Source organism: Carettochelys insculpta, chromosome 11 (genome assembly GCF_033958435.1).
Source record: "Carettochelys insculpta isolate YL-2023 chromosome 11, ASM3395843v1, whole genome shotgun sequence".
Taxonomy (NCBI): domain Eukaryota; kingdom Metazoa; phylum Chordata; order Testudines; family Carettochelyidae; genus Carettochelys; species Carettochelys insculpta.
In genome coordinates, this window is record NC_134147.1 from 3,426,577 (window position 1) to 3,449,763 (window position 23,187).

The window sequence follows — 23,187 nt, forward strand, 5'->3', positions numbered from 1 at the left end:
AACCCAGCTGCCCCCTGAGCATGGAAATACAGACATTCGCCACTAGATGGCATCTCTTCCCAGCAGAACTTCTCTGGGCCAAGAAACTGGGTTAAGGGCTCAGAATGAAATATAAATAAGTGGAACAGATGGTCTGGGAACAGCTCCTGTTTTTATGAATGGAGGCTGTCTTTGGACAACCTCACTGCCTGTTGACTCCACCCCTACGCTACAGCCTCCTTGTACATTTCAGGTGCTTCTGCTTTGCCGGGGCTAATGCACTGGAGGCTGTTAACAGGAAAGCAACATAAGCAGACACTGTGCTGGTCAAGAGGCTGCAGGTCATCATCTAGAAGAGTGGGCAGAGCCTGGAGGTGGTGAGTAGTTAAGTGTTATTAAAGGGCTACTTGTGCTGGCTGGAACAGCTTTGTATTTTTATTGCCTGTGGGACCAGAATTGTATTTCCCTTTCCATTGGAGCAGATCCAATGTAACTCCACCAAAGTCAGCAGAGTTATGTTTGAGTTAACCCATGTAACTGAGTGCACAGCTGGCCCCTACATCTGCCTGTGACTTATCCCTCCCTAATTTGTAAACAGAGATTATTCTGTCACTCCTGCTTCAGGGTATAGCAGGGGAAAGTCTCTGGTAAGCCTATTCGTCATCACTATCTAAGCCAGGATAAGACTGTGTATATTCCATGCTGGTATTTTTTCTTGGGCTTTTTTACTCTGATTGTTTAACGTCCCATTAATGAATTATAACAATCTGAAATTAGTTCAATTTCCTGGAGGGACTGTTTCATTCAGAGGACTGTTCCACTCACCACAGGCGACTTTATTGGATCCCTTCCCACTCCACAAAGACTTTAAAACTAACTAAATCTTTGTTTTCCATTTAACTTCGTCAGACAGCACTAATGTTTAAACAGGAAAAAAAAAAAACCATTAAGCCCTCTGAATGAGTTAAACCCTCACCAGGGCAAAGTTCTGCTCCTTTAAACCAGCTGTCATGACTCCCTCTCTGCAACTCCTCAACTTCCCGAAACTAAGGAATATGCCATGTAACCGGCAGAAAAGAACCAGACCCTGAGAAATGTGAAGAGTTCCCTGAAAGCCTCATTTAACTCCTGCGCCTGCTGTTTCTAAATATTTCAGTGCTTGAGTTATTGGTGACCAGGAAACCTCAGCAGACAAACCAAGGGGGCCATGTTTCAATGTTGTGGTTTTGTAAGATTGCCTTCGATGGATGGGCCGATGTAATAATAATGAACAATGACAATGTGCAGTTATATATTTGTAGGTAGAAAAGGATCCCAAAGTGTAACCCACACACCCACTGGCTGTGGGTCACTGTCCCATGGGGGAGCCGTGTTAATCGGTAGCTTCACAAATAACAATCAGTCCTGTGGCATCCGAGAGACTAACGCATTTATTAGCTCATGAGCTTTTGTGGGTAAGACCCACGTGTTCAGGGGACTAAAGTGCTCGTTTAGTGGCACTTGGACCACTTACAGAGCCAATGAATGAATCTCCCCTAGGGCTCTTGCCGAGAGCCAGCTGGCTTTTAGCTCACACATGAGGCTCCCGAGGTCCCCGGTTCAGTTCTGCCTGTCAGCTTCAAAAACGAGGGCTTGTCTGAGATTTCCTTAGCTAGGGGAAGCATGAAACCCACGCACCTACTGGATTCACTTAGGCCACTTATAGAAATCATGAGTCTCCTTTGCTGCCTTGGCTGAGAGGCAGCTGGCTTTTCGTTCACACTGTAGAGGCTCCTGCACTGGGCTGCAGAGGTCTTTGGTTGGAATCCACCTGTCAGTGTTACAAGAGCTCTCTGCAAACTAAAATTATATAGCCCAAAATGACTTTGTCCACACCCGATAGGAGATCACCGCTGGGGTGGAGCGCAGCAGTGGTCTAATAATGGTGTATGGAAATGCAACACAGCAGTCTGCTTGAAAGATACCGTATCCATTGGACACCATAGCAGGGTGATCAGATGGCAGCATATAGCAGGCCAGCAGGCTCAGGTTGGTGCCAGGGCTCAGCTTGGTTTGAGCTCTCTTGGGCTACGCCTACACTACAGCGCTCTGTCAACAGAAGTTGCTGTTGGAAGATATCATCCGCCAGAACTTGTGTCGACAGAGTACGGCCACACACAAAAGCGGATCGAAAAGCAATCTGCTCTGTCAACACAGAGAGGCCGGACTGCCCGGCCCTGTCTTGATGGAACGGCCGGCCGGAAGCACAGCAGACAGGGTTGCCCGTGACCTGGAAGCCCGGGCCCTCTGGAGCATCCACATGGCTCTTTTGCCCACAGATTCTGTCGAGAAAGGCGTTCTGCCTCGTGGGGAAGAGGCAGAAGGCCATCGACAAAAGTGCCGAGTTCTGTCGACAGTGTGTCGACAGAACATACTTTTAGTGTGGACGCTCTGGGGGTTTTGTCAACAAAATGACTGTTTTGTCCAAAAAAAAACCCTCTAGTGTAGATGTAGCCTCAGTGTTGTGTTGCAGTGTGGCTGGTATCTAGCTGCCAGTGAGCAGAATTAAATTTTTGCTGTGCTAGGAGCCCAGAAAGCTTGTTTATAGCCTACCGGCCACAGAGCACGTTACCATAACCCAGCAAGGACGGCCGGAGTTAGGCATGGCGCTGAGCCACAGCAGTGTAGGTTGGAACGCTCCAAGGGGCCCAGATCCCATGAGCTAACTCCCTTCGGCCCCTTGAAGTTCCAGCCATAGGACTTGAGAGTAGAGATTGGCTTTTACGACAGGGCCAGACCAGGGTTCCTGCTCATTTTTTCCCATCCATGGGTGGAACAAATTTAGTTCTGTGCACCAAGTCGTGTGGATGTGCACCACCAGTAGACACGCACGCTCCTGGCCGTGGGCGCTCTGCTGATCGGCTGGGTGGCGCCTGAATCTCTCCCGAGCGCTCGGCTTACAGGGAACACCATTAAAGAAAGAGCTGCTTTCCTCTCTCTCTGCCCATCAGCAACAGGCAGCGTCAGAGACATGCTCGGGTTTCTTCCCCCGGGATTTGTCTGATCTGCTGCCTCTGGCTGGGTCGTCCGCACGCCTGCTGCATGAACGGCACAGAATCTTTCAGGAGCCGATTCTGTCCGGTATCACCAGGCACTGCCGAATGGTCCCCTCCCAGACTACGCAGGCCTGGCAGGCTCGGAAGTCCTTTTGGGGTGGTGCCCTCATTCATAGCTTCTTCAAGCAAAGAAACTGTGGCGGGGCGGGGAGTGAGTGGGTATAAAGCTTGCTTGGCACGTTGTCTGTAGTTACCCCTTGCTGAACCAACGTCAGTGCAAACGCCACAGAGAGCCAAATGCTGTTTTAATTCACCAGCTCAGGATGGGGGAACGAGGCAGACCGGGAGTTATCAGTCCAGTTAGAAACACTGGGCCAAATACCCCTGATCTGGTTTCATTGCAGCCAGTGAATCGAGTCTGATTTGCTTTCATAAGCAGCAAGCTGAGCAGGGAAGCTATAATGATCTAACCGCAATGCCACAGCCTGTCCTGGCCCTGGAAGCGGCTGACCTATCCTTGCCCCTACGTGACAGGTTACAGGGCAGTCGGCTGGATTCCTTGGCCAGCACCGGCCTGGCACCGAGAACACAACAAAGCTGCCTCGGACTGATTTTCTCTGCACAGAAAGTAAGGCGGAGAGCAAATGGGACACGTGCCTGCTGTAACTTCAGGCAGTAAAATGCTCCCAGCGCCCCCGCCCCCATCCTTGCTCCCCTGACACCCTCTCCCGGATTGTTTACTTCAGGAAGGAAGATTTATTGCCAGTCTTGGCTCCTGCCCCATGGGAGCTGCCTCTTCCTCTGGAAACAGCCCCTCCCACACTGCTGCTGGGAGGGCAGTGGGGGAGGGCCTCTCTGGGGAGACCCGTGCGCCCCATGCCATCCCCAGACCTGGGGAGCTAGGCCTGAACTGGTGCTGAAAAGTGGCGGCGAGGGATCAGGTTCCCAAGCTGATCTGGGACGGCGTTTAAACTCAGGCGGGGGAGAGAGGAGAGGGCCTCTGGGAAGGATCCAAGCCTTCCTTGCCCACATGGGACACTCTTAACTGAGGTAATGAGCAGCTGTGACGTAGCTCCGGAGAGGAGCGGGGCAACCCCAGATCAGAGACGGGGAAAAGACACCTTACTCTATTCCAGCAATCCAGGCCTACCTTCCAGTCCCTTCGCCTCTTTGGTCTCCTAAATGACCCTCATTTGCTCCACCAAGAGCGTTTTGTTCTTACAGAGCGCCTTTCCTCAGCAGGCCTGGACTGTGTCACAACTCCTGTTCCACAGCTGGGGAAACTGAGGCAAAGGGAGTGGGCTGAGGGGTGGCCAGGTTCCCACGCGGATCCCTTTCCATTGGGTTACACTGCCTCTTGAAATGTCCTCACGGATCACAACAAGCATGATCCTGAACAGAGCGTGGATCCACCCGTATCTGCCTAGCAGTGTATTCAGGTGGGACATCCACACTGTAGACTTGATGGCTGCCAGTGTGGTGGGCACAGCCAGGAGCTCCACGAAGACCTTCTTCTATAAAGTAGCCATCTCTACAGGTTAAGTTGGAGAGTCAGCTCTGCAGCTGGGGGTTGTTACTGATCTGTATCCTCTGTAGATGAGGCAGAGCTGAACACACCGACAGGGTGCAAGGACGCACACCCACATGAGTGTCTACTCACCCCTGTGGACACACACAGGCACCAGCCATCCTCTATCCACCTTGCCTCTCACTCAGACATGTGCACCGGGTGGCTACACAATTCAATGGGGCAAACGTTATTGGAGTGACAAGGGACACAATTGTTGCTTGTGTCAAATAACGTCTAGTCACGTGTCTGCCCAGGATGTGGCTACACTGAGACAAGGAGCTTCCAAAACACCTGGCCATCGGCTGGGATTCCTCACATCCAACTCCCTGGCAAGCTGCCACACATTGTGCGGCTGCATCACGTCTCCTGGCATCAGAGAGTAGTTATTAATGGTTTGCAGTCATGCTGCAAGGGGCTCCGCAGTGGTCTGTTTTGGGGCCGGTTCTATTCCATATCTTCATCAACGATTTAGATGTTGGCATAGAGAGTACACTTATTAAGTCTGCAGATAATACAAAGCTGGCAGGGGTTGTAACTTCTTTGGAGGACAGGGTCAGAATTCAAAATGATCTGGACAAACCGGAGAAATGGTTTGAGGTAAACAGGATGAAGTTTAATAAGGACAAATGCAAAGCGCTCCACTTAGGAAGAAACAACCAGCTTCATATATATAGAATGGGAAGTGACTGTCTAGGAAGGAGTCCTATGGAAAGGGACTTAGAGGTCAGAGTGGACCATGAGCTAAATATGAGTCAATAGTGTGATGCTGTTGGAAAAAAACCAAACGTGATTCTGGGATGCATTGACAGGAGTGTGGAGAGCAAGACAGGCTAAGTCCTTCCTCCGCTCTACTCAGCGCTCCTTAGGCCTCAATTGGAGTATTGTGTCCAGTTCTGCCTCCACATTTCAAGAAAGATGTGGAGAAACTGGAGAAGGTCCAGAGAAGAGCAACAAGAATGACTATAGGTCAGGAGAACATGAGCCATGCGGGAAGACTGAAAGAAAGAACGGGGCTTGTTTAGTTTAGAAAAGAGAAGCCTGGGAGTGGGGACATGGTAGCAGTTTTCAAGTACCTAAAAGAGGGTTACAAGGAGGAGAGAGAGAAATTGTTCTCCTTGGCCTCTGAGGACAAGACAAGGAGCAATGGGCTTAAAATGCAGCAAGGGAGGTTTAGGTTGGACATTAGGAAAAATTTCCCAACTGTCAAGGTGGTTAAACACTGGAATAAGTTATCTAGGGAGGTTGTGGAATCTCCATCTTTGGAGATATTTAAGAGCAGGTTAGATAGACAGCTATCATAGAACCACAGGGCTCCAAGAGGCCTTAGGAGGTCATCGAGTCCAGCCCCCTGCCTGAAGCAGGATCAACCCCAACTAAATCATCCCAGCCAGGACTTTGCCAAGACGGGACTTAAAAACCCTTAAGGATGGAGATTCCACCATCTCTCTAGGTAAAGCATTCTGGTGCTTCACCGCCCTCCTGGTGAAACAGTCTTTGCTAATAGCCAACCTACACCTCTCCCTTTGCAACTTCAAGCTATTGTTACTTGTTCTGCAATTCGGTACTACTGAGAAGAGCCTCTCTCCATCTTCTTTAGAGCCCCCTTTCAGGAAGTCGAAGGCTGCTATCAAATCACCCCTCACTCTTCTCTTCTGCAAACTAAATAAGCCCACGTCCCTCCGCCTCTCCTTATAGGTCATGTGCTCCAGCCCCCTCATCATTTTCATTGACCTCTGCTGAACCCGCTCCAATGTATCCACATTATTTATATACTGGCGGGGGGGAACCCAGAATTGGACGCAATACTCCAGATGAGGCCTAACCAGTGCCGAATTGAAAGGAATAATAACTTCTCTAGATCTACTGGAAATGCTTCTTGTTGCCCTTCACATCCCTAGCAAGCTGCAATTCCAGATGTGCTTTCGCTTTCCTGATTACTCCCTAGCATTTTCCAGCCATATATTTATACCCCTCCTTCGTCATCTGTCCAAGTTTCCACTTCTTAAATGCATCCTTTTTGAGCTTAAGCTCGCCAAGGATTTCCCTGGTAAGCCAAGCTGGTTGCCTACCATACTTGCTTTTCTTACTGCGCATCGGGATGGTTTATTCCTGTGCCTTCAATGAGACTTCTTTAAAATACCGCCAGTTCTCTTGAACTCCTTTCCCCTTCATATTCGCTTCCCGGGGGATCCTGCCGCTCAGTTCTCTCAGGAAGTCAAAGCCTGCTCTTCTGAGACCAAAGGTCTGTATTTTACTGCTCATCTTTCGGGGATGGTCTAACTCTAGACCCTGAGGGCAGGGGACTGGACTTGATGCCATCTTGAGGTCCCTTCCAGTTCTTGTGTCCTATGATCCTCTGACCAGGTTCACATTGATTTCCTCTCTTGCTGGGGCAGGAGGGGAGTTCTTCTGTCAGATAAGTGAGAGGGCATCTCTTTCCCAGAGCTTTCGGTGGCGGGAGTGGCTGGGTGGACAGCGGCTTTTGATTTCTGTGTCTGCCGAGCCATGCTGAGAACAGAACTGTACCGCATATGATGAGCATGTGTAGTGTACAGCTGTCCCCCTGCTGTAATCACACCCGCCCCTGTGTGCACTCAGATCCTCGCCTGGCATGCGGAGCTCTTTCTAAAAGGCTGGGCCATGGAAACCAGGGTGGTCCAGCAAGCAGCCAGAGATCCCCCCTGGGCGATCAGAGACCTGGGGTCAATTCCCTGCTCCTCCACAAACACCAGCGGGAGCAGATCTAGGCTGGCACGAGCGGGGATGCTCCCAGTTGATGCAAATGCTTGGATGGACTAAGCAGGGGTGTGCAAAGTGGGGGAAAGACCCCTTTGAGGGGCATGATCGGCTGCTGGGTCTCAGGCTCGTCCGTCTCATTAAAAGTATTGAAACAGGTTACGGGGTTTATATCGCACTTACACAGCGATTAATGGACCTTCTTACGTGCAACAGACTTATTTTCTTGCATGTGCCCAAAAGGTTTTCTTTCCCCTCTGACCACAACCGAACTTTCCCTCGGTGTGGATGCCATCAGACAGGTTGGCGGGGCCGTGCTAATTGCAGGGCCAAAGAGTGAGGCTGGACGTAAACAGGTTTGCTCAGCCCTGGACTAATGCACCGAGAACAGCAGCAAGGTTGCCGAGAGGCCCAAAAGCCCATCTCATCTGAAACCCCGGTGTCGTACACGGGCAAGGCCACCCAGAGCTAGCACTGGGATGGCGACCCGACTGCAATTCAACCTCTCGCTCCAGTGTGGACGCACCCCTACTCTTTTCATTCCCCATCTCTGCCAGCACTTCCCTACGGCACACAGGTGCTGCAGCGTAGTGAGATTCTGAGGCACCCTGACACCCATGGATGCGCCAGTTGGCCCCAGCTCTGTCTGCCGTTGCCTGCTCTGATGCTGCTGATTCAGGAGTGTTGGGAACCTTGAGGCAGCGCTCTGGGATTAACCCCATCTCTGCCAGATTCACTGGGGTCTGGCTGAAGTGGCGGTAAAGGGCCGAGGAACTGGGAGCTGCCTTTGCCCGAAAATATAGCCTCAGTCAGAAAAATGACCTTGCAAAGGACACTGGGAGCTCAAGGGGGAGCGGCCTGTCATTTTTTCCATCCCATGCAGAACAAATTTTGTTATGTGCACCAAGGCATGTGCACCACAGATATGCTGTGGGTGGCTGGGGACGCTCTGCTAAGCAGCTGGGCGGCACTGAATCTCTCCTGGGCGGCCACCCAAGCACTCAGCTTGCAGGGAACGCTGCTCAGCAGAGATTTTCCTCCATCATCCTCTCCCCAAGAAATCTTCCTCGGCTTTCAGCTCATCACCAGGATGACCTGGGCGCAGGGCCCTGACTTGGAGCTAAGGGCATGGTATGCATCTGCGTCTCAACTAGCTGCCACTTCCCAGGAGATACCCTGGGCTGAGATCAGATAGGCCACTAGGGAGGCAGGCCTGGCTGAGCCAGAGGAAAGACCAGCTGTTCTGAGAGCCGGTGGGAGCACAGGGCCATACGGGGGACCTGGTGACTGCTCCAGGGAGCCTGCCACCAATGCCAGCTGACTGCAGGCTCTGCGGAGGGTTAGAGTGTGAGGCTGTGCACTAAAAATTTTCCTCTGCCATAGCCTCCCTGACTCCCACGCCTGTCTGTTCTATTTAACTCCAATTAGAGAAGAACACTGGGGGAAGGCAGGGAGGGGGCCTCCTTTGCAGGATAAGAAGACAGCGCAGAGCTTTGATGGGGGAAGCAGGCGCCCTCGGCTGAGGCTGAGAGATGCTTCAGGAACGTAAAATCCAGCAGCCTCGGCCCAGGGCCCTGACTGGCAGCAGTGATCCCCCCATCGGGGTCACTGAGCAAAGCCGGCGGTGACTCCTGTGGCGTGATGGGCCTGGATTGAGGGCTAGGCTGAGGCTGAGGAGGCCTGAACTCCTGCATGTTACCTGGCACCAGCGGAAAGCCCTTTGAAATACACCGGGAGGGGAAGCAGCAGTAAGTTGAATGCTAGGGCCAGAAACCGGCTTGACTGCCTGGATAGTGAAGTATCCACACGGCAGGGGAAGCTTCTCCGCACCCTCTCTCCCTCAACTTGGGGAAGCAGGGACTAGGGTCATTGGCCTCTGTGCTGAGACTGCAAGCACAGGAGCCTTTGTGAGGTCAGCCTGGGAGCTGTAGGAACTTGATGGAGGCCACCGGACAACCAGCAGGGCCAGTTACTTCTGGTGCTGCTGACCGTGTCCAGATGGGCTCCGGTGACCTAGAAGTGAAAGTCCCTGTGTCCAAATCCCAGGAGCCAGCGGGCCTCTCTTCCCAAGGTCTCACCGCCAGAGCTTGCCATGCAGTGAAGCCATGCATACGTGGGCAGCGGCGTGCCTTGTTCCATCCTTACGCTGCTGACTTCAGTCATAGTGCCGTTGGGAGGTTTAAGTGTCCTAATGTCCGATACCATTTGATGGAGAGTGCTGGAGCCCAAGTGCCCACATAAGGGACCAACGATCCTCTTTCCCACCCCACCCCCCCCGTGACAGATCCCACAAATTCCAGGAGACACACGCATTCCTGAGAGCTGTGCGCTGAGATTCCCTCTGCTGGGGGAGAAAATGCCATGTGTCACCTGTCGAACACATGGTCTGACACTTAATGCCACAAGTCAAAGTCCCACAGAGTTTGTCCCTCTTGACTTCATCAGATTTTCTGAGTGGAATCTGTAGCTTAATGCCGCAAAATCAGATGGGGGCTTGCTAACTCGGTGCACTGGGCTTGAGAGATCGGTGGCAGGGCTATTTTTGGGCCTGATATCAACTTCCTCCAAGGGGTTGTTTCAGAAGCACAGCTCTTCTCAAAAGGCTGTGGGAGGATTTAAAAAAAAAATTCCCGGGAGGAAACGGGATTTCTTCCTTCTGTCGGGCCTCCAGCATGGCTGAAGTGGCTGAGCTCAAATCTGCAAGCAAGGGCTCTACTTATCTGCAAGGGGAAAACATCGGTCCCGAAGGCAGAAGGTAACAAAGGTTCCAAGATGCTGGAAGAGAGGATTGGGATGGAAAGCACAGCACCGCTGGTGGCTGCTCTAATGAGGAAGCCTGGAAGGCACGCTCTAGATAGAGGCCTGAACCTCTAGTGTGAGGAGCAGGGTGTCAGCTGCCTGCATTTTCTGGCCTTTCAGGGTCAGTGCTTTGCTAGGGTGGCTTACTCCCCCCCAGAGAAGACCAGCCCAGCTAGTAAAGGAAGCAGGAGCCAGGCCAGTTCATGCAACTGCTCTTCCAAACAGAGCAGGCCTGGACCCGGCCGGTGGGCTGGGCCCAAAGGCAGGATGCTGCTGGTGGGGCCCAACCGGTGGAGACTATAGTCAGTTGGAACACCTGAAAGTGTGGGACCGAAGACACCCACCTTGCTCGAAGGCCAGGCCTGCTTCCAAACCGTGGGCTGTGGATGGCAAGAGATCACAGGTGGACAGAGTGGAGACAGCAGTGGTGTGAGGTGACAGCAAGGATCTGAACGGGCGGCACCGGTACCCTGGGCCAGGTGACTCCTTAGCTACAGTCCCAGCGGCTCTCCACCCTACTCCAGCTCACGTGGTACGATATTTTGCCTGGCTGAGACTTCCTTCGGAGGCATCCTATTCCCTGGTCAAGGGTCAGTCACTCGTGCCAGGCTCAGGGAGGCGGTGGGCCAGGCCTACGCTGCGGGGTACCCTGGGAGGTCCTCTTGAGTCACTTGGGACACCTCTTCTCATAGCTGTGACTGTCCCCTCCTCAGCTGCAGGAGGCTCCCTGCAGCTCTTGGCCAGACCAAGAGGGAGAGGGAGGCGCCGATGGGCTCCCAGCAGGCCAGCCTGGTCCGCTACCTCCCAGCAGGATACATCTGCCAGAGAAAAAGTGGTCCAGTCCTACAAGTTGGAGATTCTAGAAGATGCATCCGGTTCTAGAAGATTCGTCCCATGCGGGAAAGTCAACAAACCCCTACAGTGAGCAGCAGCCACAGCAGATGAGTGATCTGAAAACAGCAGCCTGAACATCTGCCCTGGGCCTCCAGCCAACTCGACAACTGCCTTGCTCAGTAACGGAAGGTGAGTGGCAGAGGGAGAGCTGGGAAGTGCGCCAGCCCTACACAAAGGCTCCAAAGTTACGGGATTCACAGCCTCTTCTTCAAGAGAAGCCGGTTCCCCGTGGTATTAGCAATTGCTGGGCACAATCGCAAGCCATGAGGGATGTGGTCTCAGCGGAATGGAAGCTCAAGGAGCAAAGATGTGGGCCCCCCCACTCCAGGGAGACAAGGATCTGCTCCCTTGAGAGCGCCTGCCAAGCTCTGGTCCCACTGACTCCAGCCCTGGGACAGGTGGGAAATCCTTTTCAGTGCGAGAGAGCAGCGGCAGCAACAGCTGGGGTTTGCCGGGTTCTCAAAGTGCTTGGAATAGCGCTGATGGACACAGCTTCATCCCCGGCCTGCGGGGAGTGGGGAGGTGTGTTTGCAGGGAGCTCAGCAGATGGAGTGAGATGAACACAACAGCTAAACCCTGGCCCCAAATGGGAAAACCAGCCCCAAAGTGCTCCTGACTGGACAGGACCTGCTGCCAGGCTCCCCGGCATCAAGTCAGCAGGGGCTGGAGCTGCCTCTGCTACCTTTGTTATTACCGCACACCTGGGAACGTGGCTTCTCCTGCCCGGCAGGCAGATGGTGAAAAACTACACAGCCCACCCAAAGGGGGCTGCACGGGGGCAGAGGTGCAGACAAGGCCCGTTCTTTCCCCTTCCTGGGCCGTAGCACGCGTCCGAGTCCCCTGAGAAATCGGCCTGTGGGGAGAATTACAATAAGTGCCTTGAATCTTGCCAGGCAAGACTGAGCGGCCTCAAGCCTACGTGAGGGTCTCAGGGCTCGAATAGCCAGGGGCTGGCCAGTCGGGGCAGAGGAGGCCCGGCAGCTCGCGAGACGTGCGCCCAGCGCGTGGCCGTTATCTCTTGCTAGCATTTCCCCAGTTAGAGCTGCTGCGAAACGCACAGGGGCTCTGGGCCCAGCGTTCACACTTGCATCTCACGGTGGCTTGCACCAGGGAGATTTCTGTATGTGTGAGCCCACGGGACCTGGGAGCTGTGTGCTCCCCGATGGCCTCTCGACACTCCGCACCCGGGGCTGTTCTGCACACCTGGCAGCCCCAGGGAAAACACAGCAGGGGGAGGAAGGGGGCTGGGGAAGGAAAGCAACTGGTTTCCTTTTGTCTTTGTCATCTCATGTGCAGAAGGACGACAGCTGCCTCGCCCTGAGCCCCTCCATTAAGCAGGGCGCAGCAGCCGCAGCTGCTGGGGAGTCCATCACGCTTCTCCGGAGGACCGGAACCCGCCGTGGCATTCAGGGAGCAGGGAGGGATTTCTGCAGCCAGGCAGCTGTTTTTAGAGAGCCGCAGGCATGGGCCAGGTTTGTGTTCCTGCACCCGGACGTGGAAGTCCACCCAGTCAGGCCCGGCCCCTCACACGTAATACTGTGGAGCCGTGAGTGGAAGCGCACCCAGACACCCTGCAAACACGAGCAGCACACTGTATCCTGCACGTGGCTCCTGCTCACCCCCACCCGCAGGTGCCGCCGCTGTTGTTCGCGGCCCTGCCGCCCCCTCCCCAGCGGGCAGGACCTGGCTCTGTGCCGGGCAGGATTTGCTTTCGCTCTGCGAAGGAGGGGCTCTCAGGTGCGCTTACACTGCCGTGGCCCAGCCCAGCTGACGAAGGCCCGGGCCCAGGGGCCGTTTCATTGGGGTGTAGCTGTTTGGGGCCAGCCTGGGTTTGGGACTCTGCCAGCTGGGACAAAAGCCCCTGCGAGCCTGGGCTCCAGGAGCGCCCGACAGCCTGCACAGGCCGGCCTTGGGTCGAACTGCAGTGTAGACAGACCAGGTCCTTCATCGCAAGCGGGGCCGGGGAGCAGGTCGAGACTGAGCCGCACCTGGAGTGCTATGGGGCAGAGGGGGCAGACGTGCTGCTGGCTGCGGAGAGGTGGTTCAGATCAGGCAGGGGACCTGTGTGGCTCCTCCTGAGACCTTGCCCGCTCTGCCCAGGGGCGCTGCTCCTTACCGATTGGAGGGAAAATTCCCCCAAGCCTTGCCGAAGCCCCTCCGCCTCCAGAGCCCAGGAAAGCCATGCTGGCTCCCACCACTGCTCTCAGGGTGCACCTCCCCTGCCGCAGCCCTGACTCAGACATTAGCTGCACAGAAGGGCCCTGGCCTGGCCCTGAGCACATCCCACTCCAAACAGAGCCAGAACAACTGTGTTCTTCTGGACAGCTGATTACACAAAGCTGTCGGGAGTGTTTAACTTAACCTTGGAGGCAGCAGCAGCTTGTTTCCATCCACCGGCCACTGCTCCTCCACCTCTGTATAAACTCTGCCTGGGACAGGCTCCCGCCAGGAGCCGATCTGGGCAGAAGTTTACAGCTTATGGCCCTGATCCCTCATACGGGGGCACGCTGGTTTTGTTTCTAACCTAGGGTGGAGTGGAGCAGAACCTGACACGTCTGCATTGACAGGCCCCTGCTGGAGTCCTTACCAAACCTTCCCCAGTAGACTTCACTGTACCCCTTAACTGCACGATCCTGAGCTGCCGCAATGCCTTGCCCTTGCCCCAGGGCCTGACCTACTGTGCTAACACAGTCCCAGGATCATCGGCACTGCTGTTCCAGCAGGGACCGTGACACCTGTCATCTCGTCTTTGAGGCTTCCAAGGAGGGCACACAGCCCCAGAGCTTTGTAATGTTGCCCTAGCGAGTGTAGTGATGATCAGTATTGTTTTTATTCCTCTAAGGGTCTAATCCCTTTGGGACCCTGGGTATACCTTTTACCTCACTAACCTCACTCCTGCAGCAAGGCGTTCCACAAGTTGTATAAAAAGACCGGCGCAGCAGTCGTGGGGGAAGCGGTGTAGAACCCAGAACAATGGCTCTCCTAAGCTTTGTGCACCATAAGGAGGCTGTTTATCCAACACACCAAGGCAAGCAGCATTGGCTTGAATTAACTCCTGGGCAGTGGTTCTCCCCCAAGGGAGCCAGGGGTGTGCAGATGTCTTCTGGGGGCACGTCAGCTCATGCAGCTTTTTGCCTGGTTTTTCAACAGGCTGTTTAAGAAGCTCTAGGAAGGTCAGTACACACGCAGCTTTCATACAGCTTGTGTGTGCTGCTCTCTAGAGACACGGAAGTGTAAGCACCATGTAAGCACCAATTGGTTTATTTTATAATTACAGAGTAAAACAAATCAGACAGTAGCCCTTTTTTGGGCTGAATGGGCCGGGACTCCTTGCTTGTGTTAGAGCCGATTTTGTAAGCCAATCGTTTTCAAATGAGGTGAAATGTGGGGTACCTGAATTACCAATCGACTCCCAGCGAGGGCGGGGACTCGGGCATGGTTGAAAGTCACCAGCATGCAAGGTTCAGGGGATCCATTTATGGAATGGTGCTTCCAGCCCGGTACCTTTTGGCCTTGGATTAAATATTGGGGTCTGTTCCCCCGGCTCCTCCTCAGCCCACAGGGCTGTGGTCCAGGCACGGTCCTCAGCTGTGGAGGGTCCAGGCTCTGCTGCATCTGCCCCTCACACAAGCCTGCAGCACCTGGGACCATCTCAGGACTCGTGCCGGGCTACCTCCGCCCCGCTCAGGGCGCATACCGTTGCTAGCAGCCTGCAAGTACCAGCTCATGTTTTCCCCCGACACTTCCAGCACCAGCAGATACTCACAGGACTCCCAAGCCAGCCTCAGCCCTTGTAATGAGCACTGGGTGTGCCGTACCCATACCCACCCTGCTGGGCCAAGGCCTGGAGGAGCACAGGCTGAGCTCTGCTTCCTGGCCGGGGGGCTGGAAGGGGCAGGTCTGAGCCCCTCAGGGAAGGGCAGGGAACATATAAGAATGGCCGTACTGGGTCAGACCAACGGTCCATCGAGCCCAGCTGACAGTGGCCAGTGCCAGGTGCCCCAGAGAAGGTGGACCGAAGACAACGATCAAGCGATTTGTCTCCTGCCATCCATCTCCAGCCTCTGACAGAGGCCAGGGACACCATTCCCGCCCTTGGCTAATAGCCTTTTATGGACCTAACCTCCATGAATTTATCTAGCTCTTTCTTAAATTCTGTTATAGTCCTGGCCTTCACAGTCCCCTCTGGCGAGGAGTTCCGCAGGTTGACTGTGCACTGAGTGAAGAAGAACTTTCTTTTATTAGTTTTAAATCTGCTGCTCATTCATTTCATTTGGTGTCCTCTAGTTCTTGTATTATGGGCACAAGTAAATAACTTCTCCTTATTCACCCTCTCCGCACCTGTCATAATTTTATATGCATATATGGAGATACACATCTCATAGAGCTGGAAGAGACCTTGGGAGGTCATCAAGTCCAGTCCCCTGCCCTCTTGGCACCATCCCTGGTCCTTTTTTTTTTTTTTTAAATTTGCCCCAGATCCCTAAATGGCCCCCTCCAGGGCGGAGCTCACAACTCTGGCTTTTGCAGCCCAATGCTCAAACCACTGAGCTATCCCTCCCGTCACCCAGGCGCCAGGAGAGGCGGCACCAGGCCCAGGCAGGGAGGATGCAAGCATCACTGCAGCTGGAGGCGGATGGAATATCTGCACCAGCCAGGGAATGTCCCTACAATTTACTCGGGGGTGGGGGAACATCAGGGTACAATGCCTGGAAGGGCCACCCCCATGGTGGGGATACACCTGCTCCTGCTGCTCTAGTGGTGGGACAGCCCCCATTTGGTCCCCCTTCACTCGCGATGCCCCAGACCTCCCCCTGCATGGGGACAGGTGGCAGCAGCCGCTCTGGGGCTAGGGCGGCAAGAAATGGGGTGGAAATGGCTCTCCAGCCCCAGCCCTGTCAGGGAGAGTCAAAGGAGAGCGAGAAGAAGAAGGGTCTGGCCAAGCAGACCAGCCTGCAGGGGTTGTTTAAGCCCTGTGTGGTCCTAAAGTCCTGCCCTGGCCGGACCGTGGAGGCCCCTCGCCCTGTGAATTGTGGGAGTCGGCGTTCTGGGCACGCGGGGGGAAGGGACCGGAGGAGAAGGTGCACTCGAGCAGCGGTGGCCGGTACCCACAGGACACCGGAGGCAGGTCAGGAGCTGGCCTGTGCCCATCCCCCTAGCAACCGGCCAGGCCCAGTACAAAGCGCCAGCGCCCTGGAGTTCAGGGTTGGCGTGTGACGGGGCCCACGCTCTGCTGCAGCCCATGCCTACGCCCCCGGGAGGGCGTTCTGCAGTTGGCGCAGGCCACCCACTGAGGCAGCGCCCCAGCTGGGCAGCGGAAGCGCGGTCTACGCCGGGGCCAGGGCAGTAGCAAATAAGTGACGATTAGTAAGTAGTGGCTCTGGTGTTGGCTGGGGGGTGGCTTTGGGCTTCCTCGCGCCGTTGCATACGGACTGTACCCTTGTCATTCCCGTGACCCTCTGCTCTGAGCGGTGCAGGGCTCCAGGCAGTCAGGCCGTGGTTAAGAACCCGCCCGGCAGATCGGGTGGGGCTGTGAACTGGAATGGGAGGGTGGGAACAGCTGAGAACAAATTCCCCTTAGATGCTGGCTGGTGGCTTGGCCACACAGCAGGTTTTCTACTCCTCTTCCCATGCTGCTGCAGCGTCACCCCGGCAAGTGTTTTTTATAAGGCGGCAGCAGGGCCTGAACCCCAGTGGGCCGCACATTCCTATTGTCACAGATGTAATTAATCCCCAGAGATGGCTCAGTCCAGCAGAGCAGAGCGGGTTGACGAAAAGGTTCCGAAAAGGTTTTTTAAACGGGGGTCGGGGGGGTTATTTCAATCCCATGTTCTCAGGTTTGTTCCTTATCACCGTTTTCTTTTCCTTTTCCAGCCAGACTTCTGTAAATAGGACTGTCTCCCCCAAGAGGCTGAGGCCTGAACTCCTGCGGAGTTGGCTGCAAATGTGGAACTGGCTTGGCTAAGAGACGGTGATGGGGCCAAACCAATTCAAGGGGGTTTGTTTAAGACAAAGAAATTGCATTTGCTGTTGTGCGTTTCATTCAGTTCCCGTTACCAGCCTAATGAGCGCGGCCCTGCTCAGGAGCCAGGAGCCAGCTGCATTATAAGCCAGTAGTATATCGCTCGCCCTTTCCTAACATACAAATGTGCAAGTAACAAGAATGTGAAAGTAGTAAGCTCTGGGCTTGTTTAATAAATATTGTTAATTGGTGTGCACCCTCCTGCACATAGAAGCTGCAGCTATAGGTGTGGGGGTTACTTACTGCCGCACCCTCGGTTTGACGTGGTTTCCACCAAGTATAGGGTTTACAATTTGGCTCGGAGGCTATCACACCCTGTCCCTCACAGTTTGTTCTAGCTCCCCTGCTCCTCCGTAGCGAAGAGCTGTACCCAATCGAGCGCAGAGACTGTTTCGTTGGAAGCTAACCTGGTGTCCAAGGTGTCATCCACAAATGGGCAAGCACTCTGCTGTATCAAAGAGGTCGCCATGTTAGTCTGTATCTTCGAGAACAACAAGCAGTCCTGTGGCACCTTATAGACTAACAGATATTTTTGAGCATAAGCTTTCGTGGGCAACGACCCGCTGCGTCAGATGCAAGAGTGCGGGGCGGGGGGCATTTCCAGGGGGGTATTTAAAGAGTGGGGTCCCAAAAAAGGGAGGGCCAGAGCTGACAAAGTCTATTCAGCAAGGTGGAAATGGCCCAGTATCAGTAGTATGTATCAAAAGAGAAAAAAACACGGCAGATCAGACAGATGTGGCCCATTGTCAGAGTCTAATGGGGAGATATTAACACCCAGGGCTGAGAAGCTGCCTTTGTAAGGGGCCAGCCACTCCCAGTTTCTGTTTAATCCTTGGTTGATGGAATCAAATTTGCAAATAAATTGCAGCTCAAGAGATTTCTCTCTCCATTTGATTTTCTTTAGAAACTCACTGATGTACCAGTGGGAAGGTGGCTTCTAAGCAGTGAGTTCTGCCTGGCACCTGAAATCGTGATTTAAATCCCTGACTTCAGTCGATGGAACTGGATCCCCTGGCCAGCAGTGAGAGCTCAGGGGCTCTGGACATGCAAACCGGGTCTTGCTAAACCCAGCGATGCAGAATTCCTCCCTTTCTGCTTTCAGGTGGAAGCCGCCTCAGCCTCTCCCCCAGCAGAGCATGCTCCTGGGAGGACAGAACCGCTTTCCCAGCTGAGAGAGGAGCCCCAGCCAGGGCAGCCGCCAGCATGTCAGCCTTGATCTCCAGCTGCCTGCACCTGTCCGCTATCCTGCTGACTTGGAGCGTCCTGCTGGCCCTCGGGACTGGCAGTGCTTGGAAGCAAGGCGTGCCTCGCCTTCGCCTCTCATACAAAGGTAGGGAAGCCTCTGTCGGGCCAGGCCTGGGGTCCGAACCAGGATTTCCTTCCGGTTCATGCCCTGTTCAGAAGGGTCCAGGCTGCTTCCTTCAGAGGTGCTAATCTCAGCCCTGTGCAGTGGGGGCCTGGAAGGCACCAGGACTTACAGAGGCCGAGCTCAGCTGACTGGCCAGGGAGTGAGAAAGCGTCACCATCCCAGGGAATCCAGCAAGGCCAGTGTAACTGCTGCTCTCGGGGCTGGAAAGGGACTGGCCCAAAGGGGAGGTCTCAGGCTGCCCTGGGGCTCAGGCCAATGCCTAAAAACCCCCTGAGCCTCAGAACACAGCCCGTTATTCTGTACCATGCACAAAGTACTGCAGTGGGTCCGGGCCAGCCCTCGCCCTGGGGAGACATCACACGGTGCAGGAGGCCTACCCGGCCCCCACCACAAACTAGAGTGCATTTACCACCAGGTGCCATATTCTATTGCCACAGCTACTAGTGACAAGGATCATGTATTGGGACCGGTTCTGTTCAATATCTTCATCAGCGATTTAGATATTGGCATAGGCAGTACGCTGATTAAGTTTGCAGATGATACCAAGCTAGGAGGGGTTGCAACTGCTTTGGAGGATAGGGTCAAAATTCAAAATGTCCTTCTTCTGCTCTACTCTGCTCTGGTTAGGCCCTAGCTGGAGTATTGTGTCCAGTTCTGGGCGCCGCATTTCAAGAAAGATGTGGAGAAATTGGAAAGGGTCCAGAAAAGAGCGACAAGAATGATTAAAGGGCTAGAGAACATGACCTATGAAGAAAGGCTGAAGGAATTGGGCTTGTTCAGTTTGGAAAAGAGAAGATTGAGGGGAGACATGACAGCAGTTTTCAGGTATCTAAAAGGGTGTCATAAGGAGGAGGGAGAAAACGTGTTCTCCTTGGCCTCTGAGGACAGGACAAGGAGCAATGGGCTTAAACTGCAGCAAGGGAGGTTTAGGCTGGATGTTAGGAAAAAGTTCCCAACTGTCAGGGTGGTCAAACAGTGGAGTAAATTGCCACGGGAGGTTGTGGAATCTCCATCACTGGAGATATTTAAGAACAGGTTAGATAAATGTCTATCAGGAATGGTCTAGACAGTACTTGGTCCTGCTGCGGGGGCTGGACACAATGGCCTCTCAAGGTCCCTTCCAGTCCTAGTGTTCTATGATTCTATGTACCACCCCGCACCTTTCAGCCCAGCGGCTCCTGAAGCATTTTATAGACTCTCTTGAGGGCTGGCAGGCCCGACAGTAAAATGCAGCTGCCTCTGGTGTGGAGCTCACCAGCTGGTGATCAGCCCGTAACAAAGCTTCCCAGTAGCTTTGGGTGGGGGATGAGGAGAGAAGACTAACCTGAGTGACGTATTCACGAGTTGGGATCTGGCCAGATCCCCTGGAATTCAATGTTGCTGCTGGGGGAAGCTGGCACAGGCTGGCAAGGCAGAGACCCAGCTGCATCCAAAGCCCCAGGGCCTCTCCATCCCTTTGCTTCAGGGCCTGGCTTCTGCTTTTTCCAAGTCAGACCCCTTCTGTGGGAGCCCTCTCTAGTCCCCAGGCCTGGCTCTGAGCCACACTCTTCTCCCATGGGATCCCCTGCAGCTGGGCACCAGGCCTGAGCCTCCTCCTCCTTAAAGGGCCAGGGCTCTTCAATGACAGAGCGGGCAGTGACAGAGGCTCTCTCAGTCTCACCCAGCCCCAGCGCAGCACACCGTGCCGTTGGACAGGCACAGACACACATGGGCCCCACCAGCAATGCCTACCAGAGCTGGGCGTCCGTGGGGGCTCCCCTCCAAACGGCAGCCACCAAGCCGCTGCTTGGTTTACACCAGCTGAGGACAGGGCTGAAGAGCAGAAGAACGGGGGAGCTAGTGGCATCGGGGCGGAGGTGAGGCCCGCGGGTGGCAGGGCAGGGATGAGGCCTGTGGCCGTATGTCTCCTGTGACTCCCAGAGAAGAGTGGCACTAGCCTGGCTGTCTAACTGAGGTGCTCTGGGCTCTTCGCCACGCCCGAGGCAATGGCCCAGCAGCCTGGGGGCGGCGCATTCCTGCTACAGAGCTGAGCCCTTGGCAGAGACTGGCACTCAAGCTGCAGGAGGCTTTGTGGGGAGCAGTCGGAACGCAGGCTTGATCGCCAGAACCACACGCGAGCGAGGGGAGACGTGGGCTATGGCCAGGGCTCCCTGGGCAGGCTGTCTGCCACGCAGCCTCCAGCCAGGAAGCACAGTGAGCCCCGAGCAGGTCGCCGCTGGGCGATGGCCAGCGTCGATAACGTGTCTGGGAAACGCCGCGGCTGGCTCTTCCTGGCCTCGGCCCCGGTGGGAGCAGGGATTGTTGGGAGGCTGGGGCAGAGGCAGGCGGCCCTACTTCAAAGGAGAGCGGAGAAGGAAGCTCCCAGCTTCAGGCCGGCTCAGGGACGGGGCAGACAATGGCAGGAGGTGTGACTCATGGCCCACACGCCGCAGGGTCAAGGCCACCACCCCAGGACAAGTCCAGGCTTCAAACACCCCAGAGGAAAGAAACCTCCCAGACTCCCTCCGCCCAGGAGCCTCTTGGGAGCTGGGCTACCGTCAGGACCCCATGGGGGGAGACAAGGCAGGCCTGCCAAAAGGAAATGACAGCCCCAGACAGGAAGGATGGTGCACAGGGGGGCGCAGCCTAGAACAATAAGGCTGAGCAGCAAAGCGACCCCTTGCACCACGATAACGGCATGAGACAGCTTATAATAGAACGCCGGCCGCTGGGTGATGATCAGCGCAGCTGCGCCTGTGCGGACATGAGAGGGATCGGCAGAGCTGCCTGAGCTCTGGGGCAGCGTCTAACCCCTCACAGCCCGTTGGGCCTCCGAGTTCCACCGGGAACTGACAGCACAAGCCCATCGATAAGGTACATCCCTGGCTGGGAAGCCAGCAGTGAGCTGCGCCACAACATGACTATGACTTCAGGCTGCTCCAACCAGGCCAGCACTGAGCCAGCAGCTGTGTCGTTCGTCTGGGCTGACACATCCACGCTGTACCGAGATCTGTCACCTCCCCGTGTAGCCCTGCATTGTCAGCCGTTCTCAGCCCAGGGTGTGTGTACCCCTGGGGTTACCCAGGGCTCTTCCAGAGAGTCCATTAACTTTATGAATAAAAAATTGGACTTACTTTACGTCCATCTTCTTTTTTTTTTTAATTGAGCCTTTTTGCACAATCCCAGCCCATTGCAATTAAGTTGGTTAAACTAATGTGTTGCAATGGTAGAAAAAAAAAATCGTGTGTTGGAAGATTGTAGGGCCTGGGGTACTTCTCTTTTTAAAAGAGGTACTTTATAAAAACCTGCAGGACCTCTGGCACATGTAACATACAGGTGCAGTGATCTGCGCTCTAAATTTAGTGCGTTTTAAAAGGGGGGAGGACCCAGTTCAAAGTTTCATCAGTGTTTTATCATCAGCAATAAAAAGAAGGTGGGAAAGGCATTTTCTACACACTGTCTTCATATACACATAAAGCCCCCCGGTGAGTTGGTAGCTGCTGATCACTCCCTCTCAGGGGTGTCCTCTTGTCTGTAAGGTCAGACACAGCGCCCCCTAAGTGGGCGGTGCTCTGTATCCCACGCCGAACGGCCCCTCTTGGTTCCTTTAACACCAGCCCTGGCAGCCAGATGTGATTCAAACCCAGCCTTCCCCCTGGTTTTGGGGTGTCCGCACTGGCCTGTGTGTGGCAGGGAGGAGAGGGAAGGGTCTGCAGGGGACCACTTAACTCGGAGCCTGTGTGCTGAGCCCGGGTCAGGGGCAGGCCGGGCAGAGACACTCGGCAGGATGTGGGGGACCTGGCGGGGAAGGTGAATGCACCTGGGGGGACAATGATGCCTCGGCTGCAGCCAAGGAGCCGGTCCCGGGCTGTCCCCTCCAGTGCCTGCAGCTGCAGAGGGTCCCAGGAAATGTGGGGCACCAGGTTGCTCTAAGTTTCTTGCTGCCCTAAGAAGCCGCATATGCGGCAATGCCAGCTCCAGCCCCAGCCCCCGGCCAACCTCGCTGCACCCTGCAGGGCCTGGGACAAGCCCCCTGCTCCACCCAGCCCCCAAGGCCCCTCTCTGCAGGGCCTCTGCCCCGAGCCTTGCAGATTAGCCTGGCACTGGCAGCAGGATCGGGCCCGTCCCAGCACTCATCTGTGGCTGGGGAAGCAGGGCAGCCTGACCCAGCTGCACCGGCCTTGTGGCTTCCCACCAGTGAGTGGGGGAGGGGGGGTTCTCCCCTTCTTCCATGCCCCCTCTCCTGAGCCATGGGGCTGGGAACCGGGGGAGCGGAGCCCTCTGGGTCGGGTCACTCCACTTCCCGCGCTGTGGCTGAGTGGGGGGCTGGGCCAGCCCACTGCTGCCTCCCACAGCTCCTTGAGTCTGGTCTAGAAAGAGACCCCCCCACTGGAAACATGCTGGGCCCCTCCTGCCTGCTCAGCCCCCGCTGCCCAGGGAGCCGGGCTCGGGGAGAACATTGCTCAAGGCCCCTGGCGCCACTCAACTGCCAGGTCACTGACACTGGAAGCTGAGCAGCCCCGACCCTTGTCTGCTGGAGGCCAGCCGGCTGTCCTGCCCTGTGGCTGCTGCGCTCTCCGGCCGGGGGTCAGTGCTCCCTCCTGCGGCGGGGCTGACCGGTCCCCTCCTCTGCTCGCAGAGCTGCTGAGATCCAACACCTCCCGCCTGCTGCTGGGCTCGGGGGATGGCCTGGCCTTCCAGTCCTTCTTGGTGGACGAGGCCAGGGCGTGGCTGATGGTGGGAGCTAAGGACCACGTCTTCCTGCTGCACCTGGACAGGCCAGACGAGGCGCCTCAGAAGGTCA

General features: G+C 55.2%; 1 protein-coding gene across 2 annotated transcripts in view; it reads left to right on the forward strand.

The window, feature by feature from the left end:
- Positions 1-280: 280 nt before the first annotated feature.
- LOC142018918 (semaphorin-3D-like) overlaps positions 281-23,187 on the forward strand; it is a 37,643-nt gene continuing 14,736 nt past the window's right edge. For both annotated transcript variants that reach the window (XM_075005151.1, XM_075005152.1), the window contains exons 1-3: positions 281-356; positions 18,138-18,365; positions 23,023-23,183. In XM_075005151.1, coding sequence (XP_074861252.1) covers positions 18,239-18,365; positions 23,023-23,183 — 288 coding nt within the window. In that variant the 5' untranslated portion in view covers positions 281-356; positions 18,138-18,238. The remainder of the gene's footprint in view (positions 357-18,137; positions 18,366-23,022; positions 23,184-23,187) is intronic.